This window comes from Myotis daubentonii, chromosome 18, assembly GCF_963259705.1.
Source record: "Myotis daubentonii chromosome 18, mMyoDau2.1, whole genome shotgun sequence".
Taxonomy (NCBI): domain Eukaryota; kingdom Metazoa; phylum Chordata; class Mammalia; order Chiroptera; family Vespertilionidae; genus Myotis; species Myotis daubentonii.
In genome coordinates, this window is record NC_081857.1 from 3,729,085 (window position 1) to 3,744,248 (window position 15,164).

General features: G+C 42.9%; 1 protein-coding gene across 3 annotated transcripts in view; it reads left to right on the forward strand.

Moving 5' to 3' along the window:
- The window catches only part of POU2F1 (POU class 2 homeobox 1), a 138,595-nt gene that overhangs the window by 30,547 nt on the left and 92,884 nt on the right, over positions 1-15,164 (forward strand). The window contains exon 2 of one of the 3 annotated variants that reach the window (XM_059673981.1): positions 14,716-14,887. The exons of 1 other annotated variant lie outside the window; for it this stretch is intronic. Coding sequence is in view for 1 of the 2 variants with exons in the window: in XM_059673980.1 (XP_059529963.1) it covers positions 13,063-13,078 (16 nt within the window). In the remaining variant the exon portion in view is untranslated. Of the gene's footprint in view, positions 1-13,047; positions 13,079-14,715; positions 14,888-15,164 lie in introns of those variants that run through there. One more of the 3 variants, XM_059673980.1, reaches the window with a different exon arrangement.

Sequence of the window (15,164 nt, forward strand, 5' to 3'; positions counted from 1 at the left end):
GGAACTAGTAGAGACTGCTGTGTGCAGGAGTGAGCACAGACATGTAGGGCAGAGATGGGTGCTCTGCAGGGGTTCTTCTTTTTAAAACCAGGATGTGTGGGTTTTACTAAGGGCAGATAAGGCTGTTGGAGCAACCTGGGAGCACGCTGCTTTGGGTAATCTTGCCTCTTCTTGCCCTCTAGCCACCCTCAGAAAAGCACCCTTCATCCAGGCCAGCCACTTGGGTCTCGGCGCTCTGGACCTCCCATGGCATGTGTTAGCTGTCCCAGCTCTGCTAACATTCATTTAGAGTTTGATTGTGTTTGATAGCACTTTGATTACTTTTTGATTGCCTTTAAAATATGTCTTCTGTTCCTAACAGTATTGTAAGCTTCTTAGGATAGGGATGGTATTTTATAGTTACTTTTATCATCCCCTCTGTCTCTCAGCATAGTAGCTAACTGCAGTTCAGGTGCCTGAAGATTTCTTTCTTTTAATGTAGCTCAATGAGTAAGACCTGAGCAAGGGCAAATTTTATATTCAACTTAAATTTTTGGCTGTTTTATTCAACACGGTTGTTTACGTGTTTTGTTCAAAGAATTGCAGGAACAAACTATCAGAAACAGTTCCTGCCCTCAAAAGAAATAGGCTCTTAAATCAATTTACAAATTATAAATACAGTGTTTGTTTTCACTGCATCTTAGTTTCATAAAAGGAGGGGGGCTAAAGTTGTTTATAATTGATTTTAATTGGGGAGATCCATGATATTATTATAATTATATCATTAGGAAAAAGTCACTCAAGGTAAACTGTAGTGAGGTTGAGAGCTGGAGTGGGCAGCTGCAGGAGAGGGAGCAGGCATTGTGTCCATGTGGAGCGGCTGGACAAAGACGAGAGCAGAAGGAATCGGGGAGCTGGTTCTGAATGTGGAAGGTAGGATTTTGACAGGTGGATTAGGAGTGGAGGGATTGCATTCCAGGAAGACGGGAACGATGTGTACCCGGCCTGGTAGAGGCAGAAAAATCTGGCTGGGTTTGAAGCAAAAGTAGTTGAATTTGGCTAGGATATAGGGGAGTAAAGTAGGTAAGTTGGGGCCAGTTTGTGTAGGGTCTTAAATATCAGGCTAAGGTGTTTGGACTTGGTTCAGTAGACAGTGGGGAGCCACTAAAGTTTTTTGAGTAATATGATCTGAGCCATGCTTTTGGAAGATTAACCTGGTTGAATTGTGAGTAATGAATGAATGGGAAAATGGAAGTATTTTCCATTGTTGGATCACATTTTTGTTTTCTGTATAAACATAACTAAAACAAATAAAGGCTTAATTTAGTTATTAAATAATGCTAAGAATCATCATTAATTAATATGTAATAAAAATATGTATGTGTATATTTCTCATATCCAACTACCTTTTAAAACTAGTCGAGGCCCTGTTCACCTGTTAGATTCTAATTAAATTTTTGCATTCAGATTCTTTAATTAGTTATACTTTACAGATAGATTAATCTTTCAGGTACATGGTTCTGATGATGGCGTTGTACCACTCAAAAAGCCTTCAGCACTGCTCTGTGGCTGCTGAATAAAGTCCGAATTTCACAGCCCAGCAATCAAGGCCTTCTCTCATGTCTCTCTCCACCACTTCCGACTGCCTCAGAGAAACGGCCCTGAGACTCCTGGCGATGTCCTCTTTCCTTGTCTCCTTTACTCTGGTTTCTGTACCCTTTCTCAGAGTCAGGAGATTCAAAGTATGTTGCCGTCCTGAGAACTTCAGTGACCCGCTCGTATCTGGCAGAGCTGGGAGGAAAACTCTCATTCGACCAAAAAGTATTTTTTGTACTTGGTTGGGACTTGTATTGTGCCATCCCCTGCGGATGTGATGGTGAGTAAAACAGAAGTGGTCCCTATGCTTTATAGCCTATAGTCTTGAGAGATAGACATTGCTCACTCAGTAGAATTAAGTTACAATTACGAACTGGGGTGGGTCCTATCAAGGAAAAGTACTTTGGGGTACTTGAGAGAATTAATGGGGGAAGGAAGTGAGGTCAAGTCAGAGTGGCATGTCAGCAAGGTCTCTTTAAGGAAGTGAATTTCAAGCTGAGAACTGAGATGTGCCAGCCGGGGTGGATAGGCAAGGTGACCAGTGAGAAGGCCCTACCAGACAGAGACCAGTGTGCTGAAGCCCGAGGGGAAAAGTGTTTGGTAGTAGCCTGGCTGGTATGGCTCAGCGGTTGAGCATCAACCTATGAACCATGAGGTCATGGTTCGATTCCTGGTCAGGGTACATGCCCAAGTTGTGGGCTTGATCCCCAGTAGGGGGTATACAGGAGGCAACTGATTGATGATTCTTGCTAACTGTTGATGTTTCTATCTCTTTCTCCCTCTCCCTGAAATCAATCCTATATAATAAAAGCATAATATGCAAATTGACCAAACTGCAGAACGACCAGTCGCTATGACATGCACAGGAGCTGCCCTCTGGTGGTCAGTGGGGGAGCGCCGCTCAGCCAGAAGCCGGGCTTACTGCTGGCAAGTCCAGCGGCAGTGGCGGGAGCCTCTCCCACCTCTGCTGCAGGCGGGTGGTAAGGAGCAAGGAGTCCCAAACTGCTAGAGGGCTCAGGCCAGGCTGAGGGATCCCCCCCACCCACTAGTGCATGAATCTCGTGCACCGGGCCTCTTGTAAAGACATATTTAAGAAGAGAATATATCCCAAATCCAAGCACTCTTATCCCCACTACCCACTCTGGTCTAAATCTCACTTGAATGAACTGGTCTCTGCTTCCAACCTTGCAGCCCTGCAGTCTGTTCTTAACATAGTGTCCAGTGATTTCTGTTTCACAGAGGAAAAGGCAGAGGCATGCTCCCACCTCAGGGCCTTATGCTAAATACTGCAATGCATAGGTCAGCCCTCCTACCCAGCAAAGTGCTCCAGTCCAGAATGCCAGTGGGCAGAATATGAGAAACCCTGCCTCAGGATCAAAACTCAGACTCAGTTATGCTGTTAACATCCACGGACCTTTACAACTTCTTGTCTATACAGGTGATTAGAATGATTGCACGTACTTCTAAACAAATATACTGTAACTGACATACACATGCATGCTCATGTTCCTACATCTAACTGAGCATTCTGTGTTCAAAATAGTTCCTTTGAAAAGGTTATTCATTTGTTTATGTGACCTGCTGTTTTTACAGTTGCTTTTGAGACCTGCAGCAAATTCTTTAAATCTCCTTATTGGTATCACATGTTATTCTAAGGGTAGATTTGGAGATATTCCGTGCTTTTGAATACATTGTGATGAGTAATGAGGCTGGGTAGTAATTCTTTTGTAAGATGAAATGAAATATGACTATAATTGGTTGTAAAGCCAGTTTAAAAATATACTGCTTCTATAAAATATTTTCATCAGTAAATATTGGGAATAAATGTTTTATATTCTCAATTTGAAGGAGAGTATTTATGAGGGAAAGTTCTAAAAAGCAGTGTTCATCTGAGTCACATGTTGAAATGTTATCTAGGATTAGGGACACAGGCACTCATGTAGTATTGGGAACGTAACTTGGCACACTTTGGGAGAGCAATTTGATAATATTATTAGATTGAAAAATGTTTGTACCCTATCATTTAGGAATCTGACCTGCAGCTATTAATTTTTTTCCCTTATTTATTTATTTATTTATTTATTTATTTATTTATTTATTTTTTATTGCTTAAAGTATTACAAAGGGTATTACATATGTGTCCATTTTTCCCCCCGCCCTAGACAGTCCCCTAGCCTCCCCTATCCCCCAGTGTCTTATGTCCATTGGTTATGCTTATATGCATGCATACAAGTCCTTTGGTTGATCTCGTACCCCCCTACCTCCTGCACCCACCCTCCCCGGCCTTCCCGCTGCAGTTTGACAATCTGTTTGAGGCAGCTCTGCCTCTGTATCTATTATTGTTCAAAAGTTTATAATGGTCTCTATTATCCATGAATGAGTGAGAACATGTGGTATTTTTCCTTCATTGACTGGCTTAGCTATTCGGGGTCTTTTTTTATTCCAGATGAATTTTTGGAGAGTTCGTTCTAGATCTCTGAAGTATGCTGTTGGTATTTTAATGGGAAGTGCGTTGAATTTATAGATTGCTTTGGGTAGTATGGACATTTTAATGATGTTGATTCTACCAATCCATGAACACGGTATGTTCTTCCATCTGTTTATGTCTTCCTCTATATCTTTTTTCAACATCCTGTAGTTTTCTGAGTAGAGGTCTTTTACCTCTTTAGTTAAGTTTATTCCTAGGTAGCTTAATTTTTTTGGTGCGATGGTAAACAGGATTGTTTTTATAATCTCTCTTTCTGAAAGTTCACTATTGGTGTATAGAAATGCCTCAGATTTCTTGGGGTTAATTTTGTATCCTGCTACATTGCCAAATTCATGTATTAAGTCTAGTAGCTTTTTGATGGAGTCTCTAGGGTTTTGTATGTATAATATCATGTCATCTGCAAATAAGGACAGTTTTACTTCCTCTTTTCCAATTTGGATGCCTTTTATTTCTTCTTCTTGCCGAATTGCAATGGCTAACACTTCCAGTACTATGTTGAACAGGAGTGGTGAGAGTGGGCATCCCTGTCTTGTTCCTGTTCTTAGGGGAAATGGTGTTAGTTTTTGTCCGTTGAGTATGATGCTGGCTGTGGGCCTGTCATATATGGCTTTTATTATGTTGAGGTATGATCCTTCTACTCCCACCTTACTGAGAGTTTTTATCAAAAATGGGTGTTGAATTTTGTCAAATGCTTTCTCTGCATCAATTGATATGACCATGTGGTTTTTTTCTTTCAATTTGTTTATGTGATGTATCACGTTTATTGATTTGCGGATATTGTACCATCCTTGCATCCCTGGGATAAATCCTACTTGGTCATGGTGTATGATCTTTCTGATGTACTGCTGGATCCGGTTTGCTAAGATTTTGTTGAGGATTTTGGCATCTATGTTCATGAGGGATATTGGCCTGTAATTCTCTTTCGTTGTGTTGTCTTTACCTGGTTTTGGTATTAGGGTGATGCTGGCTTCATAGAATGAGCTTGGAAGCGTTCCTTCCTCTTGAATTTTTTGTAGTAGTCTGAGGAGGATAGGTTTTAGTTCTTCCTTGAATGTTTGGTAAAACTCCCCTGTGAAGCCATCTGGTCCTGGGCTTTTGTTTGATGGAAGCTTTTTGATGACTGCTTCAATTTCTTCCATAGTTATTGGCCTGTCCCATGAACAGGATTCGGTGAGAACAAACAAACAAATGCCGGCCGCGGAAACGGGGAAGGCTTAGGTTCTGTAAGCTCCTCTCTTACTGGCACTGCATGGTCAGGTCAGCTCTTCAGGCTGCCCCCTTTAGGCTCAGTCATCCGTGGTCACAGAACCCAGTTCTCAAATCCCCTGGCAGCGCCAGGAATCCCGCAGATCTCCTTTCCCCCGTCAGGGTCTGTGCCTGTCCCAGGGGACGCAGCTGTCTGGGCTCAGAGGTCTGGCAAACTTTCCTGCCCAAATCCCTGTGTTTTTTTTTACCTTTCCAGGGGAGTTCTGCCCTTCCGGGCTGCATACGGTCTCACCAGCTGAGCAATTTCACCAATTCGGGGTGGGTGTTACTAGTTTCAGCTGCTCACTCCATTTGCTCCGGGACACAACCTGGGACGCATCTGCCTATATCGCCGCCATCTTCTTTTTCCAATTTTCAGAAACATTTATGCCAGTAAGCAGAGATGCATATACATAGAGCTATTTCTTAAAGCGTTGTTTATAAAGTGGAAAAAGAAACAATCCAAATGCCTATCAACAGCATATTGGTCACCAATCATTAGTACATCCTTCCAGTAGAATACTATACACTACCAACAATATATGTGGACTGGCATGAAAGGAGGTAGAAAATATATTAAATTAGGGGAGGTGGGTGTTAAAAAACACTCACCAAAAACTAGTATGTATGGTATCCAGCACAAAATTATATATGTCAGATATGCGTAGAAGAAAGACCTAGAAAAATACTAAGCTAACCATGGGAGTAGGGTACATTCCTACATTTCAGACATGTTTGATTGTTTTAAATGAATCTATGTTTTACATCAGAAAAAGAGAAATTATTTTGAAGCCATGGGACAGTCATCTTGCTTTATAGCCAGATCTTTCATTGTTTTGAGGTAGCCTTTTTTGTATTAATAGGTAACATAGCAAAAGATCTTCCAGAAGTTCTGTATTTGTAGTCAGGAATATCTGACATTGTCCACAGGGCTTTGTTCTTCACTGCCTTAAAAGTTTGTAATTCTTCACTTTAGAGTGAGAATGCCAAAGGTTAGTTGTGACTGTTTCTTTTTTAAAGTCTTGGGCTTGCAATATGTTGTGGCGTGCTCATCTGCGTTGCTCCTGCAGGTGGTGCTGGTGGGTTTGCAGTGTTCTTGGTGTTTATTAAGTCAAGTTCCCCTGAACTGGGAAATCATTTCATTACTGGCCCTTCCTGGTATATTGCTGTTTTCATGTAATTGTGGAGAATCAGCTGTTATTCAAGAAATACAGTGTAGCAGAAAAATATGTACCAAGTTCTTATTTATCTGCTTTGTTACTTGTTGCAGTCTTTGGGAAACTTGAATTTATGTCAACACAGAATGATCCTCTCTAACTCCTTTAAAGTTCCAAAACTTCATCAAAACTGTCAGGAGAACTAATTTTTTTGAAATGAATTTTCTTTGAAGTCCTCCCTTCCCTTTCTCTTTGTGTGTCCAACTCCCCCTCTCCTCTCTCTTTCTTTCTCCCAGTCTGTCAAGTTCAAGAGCAGCTCAGATGCCATGAATTAAGTGAAACACAAAAGGGGAAAGGAGACCCTTTGGAAGAACAAAGGCCTCCCATTAGGCTGCCATGTTCTCTTTTGAGCAAATGCGCACCCTGCCCAGTTTCTCTTGCCGTCCCCATGCCCTGCACAGAAGGTAAATAGGCAGATCCTCATTACCCGGCGTTTCCCCCTCTCCTCCAGGCCACACACAGGCTGCAGGGCTTTGATGTCTTCAGGCGTTCTCTGAGAGTTGCTTTACTCCTTTTAAAGAGCAACAGGGGAGAGATGGAAGTGAGAGCCATGCACACTGAGTAAAACTCCACAAGGAGAGAAAATGAGCTGCCAGGGGGCCGCAGCCCGAGAATCCGGGGCAGGTGGGAGGAACCCAGCGTTGCTGCCATTCTTCTGCTCCATGCCTTTTAAAGCCTGTATTTTAAAAATAATAACTTCGATTTACATTCGCTATAGGTTGGTGAGTTAGTTTCTCCTTTCTGACAAAATAGGCAAATGGGAGTAAGTTTAATTGCTGAGCACAATTCTTATAATACTGAGAAATTTGCTGATCTTCCTGCATTCCATTGGATGTTGGCTCTGTGGTATCATGTGGATGGCTTAGCATAGGTTTGTGGTCTTTTTTTTTTTTAAAATATATTTTTTTGATTTTTTACAGAGAGGAAGGGAGAGAGATAGAGAGTTAGAAACATCGATGAGAGAGAAACATCGATCAGCTGCCTCCTGCACACCCCCTACTGGGGATGTGCCTGCAATCCAGGTACATGCCCTTGACCGGAATCGAACCTGGGACCTTTCAGTCCGCAGACCGACGCTGTATCCACTGAGCCAAACCGGTTTTGGCTAGGTTTGTGGTCTTACGTGTCTTTTCGTTGGGCTGGAACTGAGAAATGACAGGAGAAAAAGCTTTGAATGGCAAATAAGAAAAGGGATAACCTATGTGGAACCAAACTTAAAATTTGGGAGATAAACTATTGAAGTTCATATTCTGCACACTTGCAATGAGCCTGCTTATGGTAATGTTTTAATGTTGCTGACAAACAGCAGTTGCATTTGCAAAGGAATGTATGATTCGAGCTGTTTGCTTCAGTTAATCACTTAAACATTATCAGGGTAGCAAGTTTGTGGAAATAGTCAGAAACCTTAATTCATTGCAGAGTGGAACTATCTGATAATTGGAGGTTTGGACTATATGTATTTATTTTTATTCCTTCAAAGAAATTGGATAGTCAGTAAGTGGTTCACATTGAAACCTGGCTTATACACTTGAAGTAAAAACCAAACAAACAAATAATAATAAATATGTTGACTTCATGAGGAAATGTTTTGACTTGAATGGACTCTGGATGTTGCTTTTCAGGAACCACGCCCTTGGTTTCTGGTTTTCTGGGTGTAGTAGTTTGCAAGAAATCCTTTGATTTATATACTTGGCAGCCAAATAAAAGGCAAAGGGCTCCTTGCTTTGTACTGTGTAGGGAATCACATTTTCTGTTGTCTGGGCAGGAGGTTCCTAAAGGTGCAGCCGGAGCCTCAGGAGAGAGTGGGGTTCTCATTTGATCTCGCTGTGCCTCTCTGGTCATAGGTGGGATTGTTTGTCAGCTTCTGTTCTTTGAGGAGGCATCAAATCTTCAGGAGAAATTGCTTCACAGTCCAACACACACTGCTCAACTGTGGCATCCTTGCTGCTACAGCTATGCTGATGTCATGGGGAGCAGTGATTGACAGTTTGATGGGGGGAGAGGAGAGTGAATGCAGGACTTACTGAATGCACATCTCCTGCCATCACCTTTCTGAACACAGCTCTGACCCCATTTAATGGCTTTGCACCAGCCTCAGTATTTCTCTGCTAATCTGAGAGGCCCTGCACCAGAGACCAGGCAGTTACAGTACCACATATGGACACACTTTCCTGAAGGAAATGACTTCTTGACACTTCCCAGGTTTCTGATCGCACCTTCTAAGTCAATACTGATTTGAACAGTTTTCAAATACTATACTCGGATGAGATGAAGACTTACACAGTTTTAATTATTTAAATAATTTAACATTTTAGGACCCCGTGGCTTTAAATTTAGAGATCTATTTTTTTAATTTTGAAACATTATGTTAATAATATTGTTATAAGAATAATAATACTAATTAGGAAAATAATAAAGTAAGTAGTAAGTTTTAAAGATAAGAATAAAGAAATTCATTACTGGGAAAGTGATGAGAGAGGCCTTGAGAGTAATAGCCCAGCTCTTTTTCTGAGTTTCCTGTGAAGCCATTTGAACAGTTACTGGAAAGATTTTAAACATGAAATGTATTTGTGACTAAAACCGGCCTTTGCAATAGGCAGCCTCACTGCTGCGCCCTCACGGACCTCACTGTAGAATTAGACTCAAATGACAGCTGCGAGGGAACAGCGCAGTGCGATGGCCAGACCTGAGTTTACTGAAAGATTGAGCGTGCACACATTTAGAGCTTCACACCAGTTCGGGGAAGTAGGATTTGTAAAAAAATGCCAATGGGCAGCTTTTTTTTCCTGGCACGGGTAGATTTTGATTAAAAATCATCCAGGGGACTGCAAGCTGTACTCTGGGGAGGGGGATGGGTAAGGAGGGGAGGGGTCTGATAAGCCAGACTTCAGAAAGTGCCTGTGGAAGGCTTGGAACTGGGGATGGAGAAGAGAAATGAATGAAACATCAAGATATTTGAAACAAACTTTAATAGATTGTTGCGGCTTGTTTCTATAGACATTGTTGGGAATAATGCAGGGAGGATAGTGCATGGTGGTCCTCCAGCCAACTCCGCGTGCTTTCTGGTTTCGTATGGCCCAGGAGTCAAGACTGAGTTTTACATTTTTAATGGGAAGAAATAAAAAGAAGTATAGTATTTCATGACACATGAAAATGGTATGAAATACAACTTTCTGTGTCTATCAGTAAAATTTTATTGGGATACACCTACACCCACTTGTTTCTGCGTTCTCTAAGTATGTTTCTGTGCTGCCCTGGTATGTTTCCATGTGATCTAGGTACTGGCTGTAGCTGCTCTTGTGCTGCTGGGCAGAGTGGAGCAGTTGTGATGAGATTCATGAAGACTAACGTGGTTATTTCTGCCCTCTACAGCAGCGGTCGCCAACCGGTGGTCCGCGGACCGCTGGTGGTCCGTGAGGTCTGAAAGGTTGGTGACCGCTGCTCTACAGAACAAGTTTGCTGTCGTAGAGGATTGCCTGCAGTACATTAGAGTGAGCAGTATAGCTTTTCCTAAGACTAGGAATGTTTGCCATTAACAAGTTTGTTTTCTGTGCTCTTGTGTTTGTTCATCAGGAATCAGTGCTTTTTCTAGTCAATGGTGTCATTAATTCTGCTCTCAACAGAACATTGTACAGTCGGTTGTTCTGTGCCTGTGTCTGCCAGAGATAGAATTTCTTAGGGGCCTTGAAAAGATAGTTGACATTGGGCTTTTACATGACCCTTAGTGTTTTTTAAGGTGAGGGTCAGGGTGTGTTACAAATCACTTTTGCTTTGCTTTGTTTGAACTTATTTTAATGTAGGCTTTTATGAACGCTTGATCTTCATGTGTCATTGGGATGGTTTCCTTTGTGTATTCTTTCCATAGCCTCAATCTTTAAGTTCTAACTTAGCCTAAAGGGGAAGGTCATTCTTCTTTCTGACCCTTCCCTGAAATTAATTGTGCTAAATCGTCAGTCTCCTAGGTTTTAAGCTGTCCTCCTGCAGAGGACTCTTGTTATAAAATGTCCATGTGCACTGGCTCCTGTGCACAGTGTCGTAGCAATAGAGCAGGGACACTTGGGACTCAGCGCTATTAAGTGCTTCTAAAGTGCCAGGTAACATTAATGCAATCATCTGATCCACAGCATTCATGTAGTGTCCCCCATCCCCATCCACCAAGCTAAGTGCTGTAAATGTGTTAAGATCACATCCCTGTAGGACAAGCATGTCAAACACAAAGGCTAACATGGGCCAAATAAACAAGGTTTAAGTTTATATGGGCTGCAAAAAAACAAAAGCTTCAATTTTCATAGAAATGTAGGTTTAATTTCAATAGAGACATGCTGAATACAAAGGGCTGAAATAAATGAGTAATTAACAAAATAATAGAACATTTTAATAAAAATTAATTTTTTTCTTAAACATTAACTTACCAGACACTGAATAACTGCACAAATAATAAGCGTAACACAAATAAACCTATTTTTCTTGTTCTCCGAAAGCGAAATATTTCCTGTTGCGCACACCAAACAAGTCGGTACAACACTAATGATGTGGCAGTCGGCTGCTAAAATATTCGATGCTAGTATTAGTGGAGAGAAATGGTACACCTGCACGTAAGGCGCATAAGGGAAATGAATGCAATACGATTATAGTAATTAGTCATTAGCGAACGTTGTAGCTTGTTATTAATCACTAGACGCCCAGTGCATGGGGCCCCTCAGCCTGGCCTGTTCCCTCTCGCAATCCAGGACCCAGAGAGCCGGTTTCGGCCTGATCCCTGCAGGCCAGGCCAAGGGACCCCACTGGTGCACATGCACTGGGCCTCTAGTATGCATAAGATCTTGGGTTAACCTCTTCCTTCCATCTCCCCCCCTTCCCTCTGATATTCATTAGTCTGTTTCATGTTTCCATGCCTGTGGTTCCGCTCCTGCATTGAGTGTCTGTAACCTGGTGGTCAGTGCACATCATAGCTACTGGCCGGTCGGCTGGTTGCTTAGGCTTTTATATATATAGATTATGCATTACAGGATATTGTAAAAATTAAGTTATGAAATATGTATTAAAGCGTTTCTTACATACTGTTATATTGGCTGGGCCACAAAAATATTTGTTGTGGGCCACATGCAGCCTGTGGGCTACGAGTTTGGCATGTTTGCTGTAGGAGGAGGGTGGAGTTGTCAGTCTGCATTGGGGTTTGGTCTAGATGAAGAAACATCCTATATAATAAAGAGGTAATATGCAAGTTGACCATCACTCCAACAGAAGATGGCCACTCCTATGTGGTCAAAGATGGCCACCACAAGATGGCAGGCAGGGGAGGGCAGTTAGGGGTGACCAGGCCTGCAGGGGAGGGCAGTTGGGGGCAACCAGGCCGGCAAGGAAGGGCAGTTAAGGGCAATTGGGTTGGCAGGGGAACAGCTTGGCATCGATCAGGCTGTCAGGGGAGTGGTTAGCAGGCAGTCAGGCAGGCAGGCAGGTGAGTGGTTGGGAGCCAGCAGTCCTGGATTGTGAGAGGGATGTCCGACTGTCCGTGGACATGAAGAGCAGATAGTCGGATATCCCTTGAGGGGTCCCAGATTGGAGAGGGTGCAGGCTGGGCTGAGGGACACAATCTCATCCCCCCATGCACAAATTTCATGCACAGGGGCTCTAGTAAGTGATATATAGTTCTCCAGAGGTCCATTTCTAGACCTGTCTTACTTAGAATTTATATAAAGCATTGGGGAGTGCTGCCCTAGTAGCATAGCATCTGTGACTGCAATTGTCTGAATAAGGAGAAATGGACAAAGCTATAATGTACAAGTTTAAAATAATGGGCTTGGGGAAAATATTCCAGTCTACACTTGTAGGATTATGGTTTTCAAGCAATTAGTAGGGAAGAGAATTTAAAAGTTGTTTATTATTTGAAAAGGACAGATTGGTATACTGTGGCCAAAAGACTAGTTCTGGATTTTAAATGAAAGTTTATTGGAAACATCAAAAGAAAGTTCCCACTCTTGTACATAATGATCTCTATTTTCTTGAAAATATGTTTTTATTGGTTTTAGAGAGAGAGGAAGGGAGAAGGATAGAGAGATAGAAACAACGATTGGCTGCCTCCTGCACACTCCTACTGGGGATCAGCCCACAACCTGAGCATGTGCCTTGACCAGGAATTGAACTGGAGACCTCCTGGTTCCATGCTCAACCACTGGGCCACACATCTGTCTTGTTTTTAGTCTGTTGATTTGGACACAGTGCTTCAGTAAAGGATGGTCCAGAAGAGGGATGGCCAAGGATTGGAAAACAAAGGAACGGAAACACTTCCGTCTGCATCATTACAAAAATTCAGCTGTGTTAGGCATTCATTAACCTAGTTACTTGTTGAGAAACTATGTTGTAGGCCCTGTGTTGGCCTCACAAAATGTCCTCTGTCACCTCTGCCAGACAGGAAACTGCTGGTCCGTGCAAAATGTACGTCTCACTAGTTTGTTTTTGGTATGCTCTTATAGGAAAAACAAAAGGACAAGAAATACAAAACAGATAAAGCTTTGCAATTGCCTATGATCCCAGGTGATGGAATCCCGAGTAGGTGGCGGAGCTGCAGTTATTTATCAGCATTTGGGAGGCAGGTAGTCTGGGGGTTGAGAGTGAGTTCTAGAGCCAGACGCCTGTGTTTCATTCCTGGGCTCCCTGCCACTCTGCATCTTGGTTGCCTCATCTGTGAATTGGCTGTTTTGAGGATAATGCATGCAAAGTGCTGAGGACAGTGATTGGACCACAGTAAGGAAGGGCCCACGAAATGCTAGCTGTGAAGTGGGAGAATGCTAGGACTCGGAAAGACTTAGAGAACCAGACCCTGGACTCGAAGAGCAGAGAGCCCCTGCAGTGCACCCAGTGAGAACACCTCCGAGCAGCATGGGAACATCCATGCGTCACGAATCCTGGGACAGGACTATGGTGCAGAGATCTATAGAACAGGGGTAAGAGTTGCTTGGATAATAGAGGATGGGTCCGCCGAGTGTCAAAGAGCCTTCCAGGAGCCAGGATTAGTTGAAGAGGAGAGTTCAGAGCTGGAAAGGGAAGCTCAGAAAAGAGGGTGTTAGAGAAGCGTCCTCAAATAACACAACTTGTCCCTCAGGAGATATTTGATGGCTGGAGACATTTTTGATCATCATGATTGGGGGGAGATGAGTGCTACTGACATCTGGTTGTCAGAGGTTCGGGTCACTGCTAGACATCTGACAGTGCACAGGACAGTCCCCATAACAAACCCTGAACGTCAGCAGCGCAGAGGTTCAGAAACAGTGGCCTAGCACCAGGGGAAACAAAGGCCCCTGGGAAATAGAAGCCTGCATTTATAATGTCATCTCCACCCACCGCCCGGTGAACACGTGTGTGCACACTTAGCTCAAGTGAGTCTAGCTCCAGCATCTCCTCTCACTGTGCAGTCCGGAACCCCAGATGGCACTGGCCTGCTGCATGCTTTGTGTCTCCCTCCCAGCCTAGAGGCAGCAAGGAGAAATGGACGTTTGCTTGGATTAGAACAGTGGTTCTCAACCTTCTGGCCTTTAAATACAGTTCCGCATGTTGTGACCCAACCATAAAATTATTTTTGTTGCTACTTCATAACTGTAATGTTGCTGCTGTTATGAATCGTAATGTAAATATCTGATATGCAGGAATGGTCTTAGGCGACCCCTGTGAAAGGGTCATTCGACCGCCAAAAGGGTCGCGACCCACAGGTTGAGAACCGCTGGATTAGATGTTGCAATAAAACTGTTTGCAAGGCTCTTCTTTTCTAGGTATCTTGCATCTTTTTTCACTGTATTTCTCTCTTATAGGCACTCTTTTGCACACTAGGCAAGGTGATTGATTAATAAAAAAGTGAGTAAGGAAGATTTAGTTCATGACTTGAATAAAGAAAAGTCCAAGTTTGAAGACATAGAGATCCTTGGCATTTTGTCTGTAGGACAGTTTTTGAAGTCACTATGGTTTGGGTGGGGAGAGAGGTGACAGTCTATGCGTGAAGTGGAGGGTGGCCTGGTGTGTGGGATCATTTTGGAGTGAGGCAGTGTGTGCTGGGATACTTTGATCAGGGAGAAGTATCCCAGACCTGTAAATTCGGCTATTTGCAGAACTCTCCCATAGGCACATTGACTTCAACGCATCCAGACTTATCCTTGTCCCTTCACCTCACATTTTCCCTTCTTGTACTTTCCTCTGTAGCCCCACAACTTACTCAGTGGCTCAGGCTGAAGTTCGCGGTCATTCTGGTCATCTACTTCATTTAGTGATAGATAAATAAATAAAAGCCATCCTGGGCCAGAAGTGCTCTGGTGGGGCCAAGGCAGACGTGTGACCCGCCTGAAGGAATGTACCTGCAACCCAGGCTCCTCAGGTTAGTTTTCCAAATATGAGTTGAATCCCAAATTATAGAACCTAGGAGGGAACCAGCCAGCATCAGACTTGCAGCAAAACAACCAACAATAGAAGTAGACCCTCTCTCCCGGCAAGGACTTCAGAGTATTCGAATCAATCAGGTTTAGTATTAAAGTTATAAAGACTTTAATAATAAAAGAGGGTGTTGAAATGAAAACATGGGCAAAGAACAAAGCATAACAATGAGGAGGCAGATTTGTCAAAGAAGCAATTTGTAGAAAGGAAGGAAATAGTCA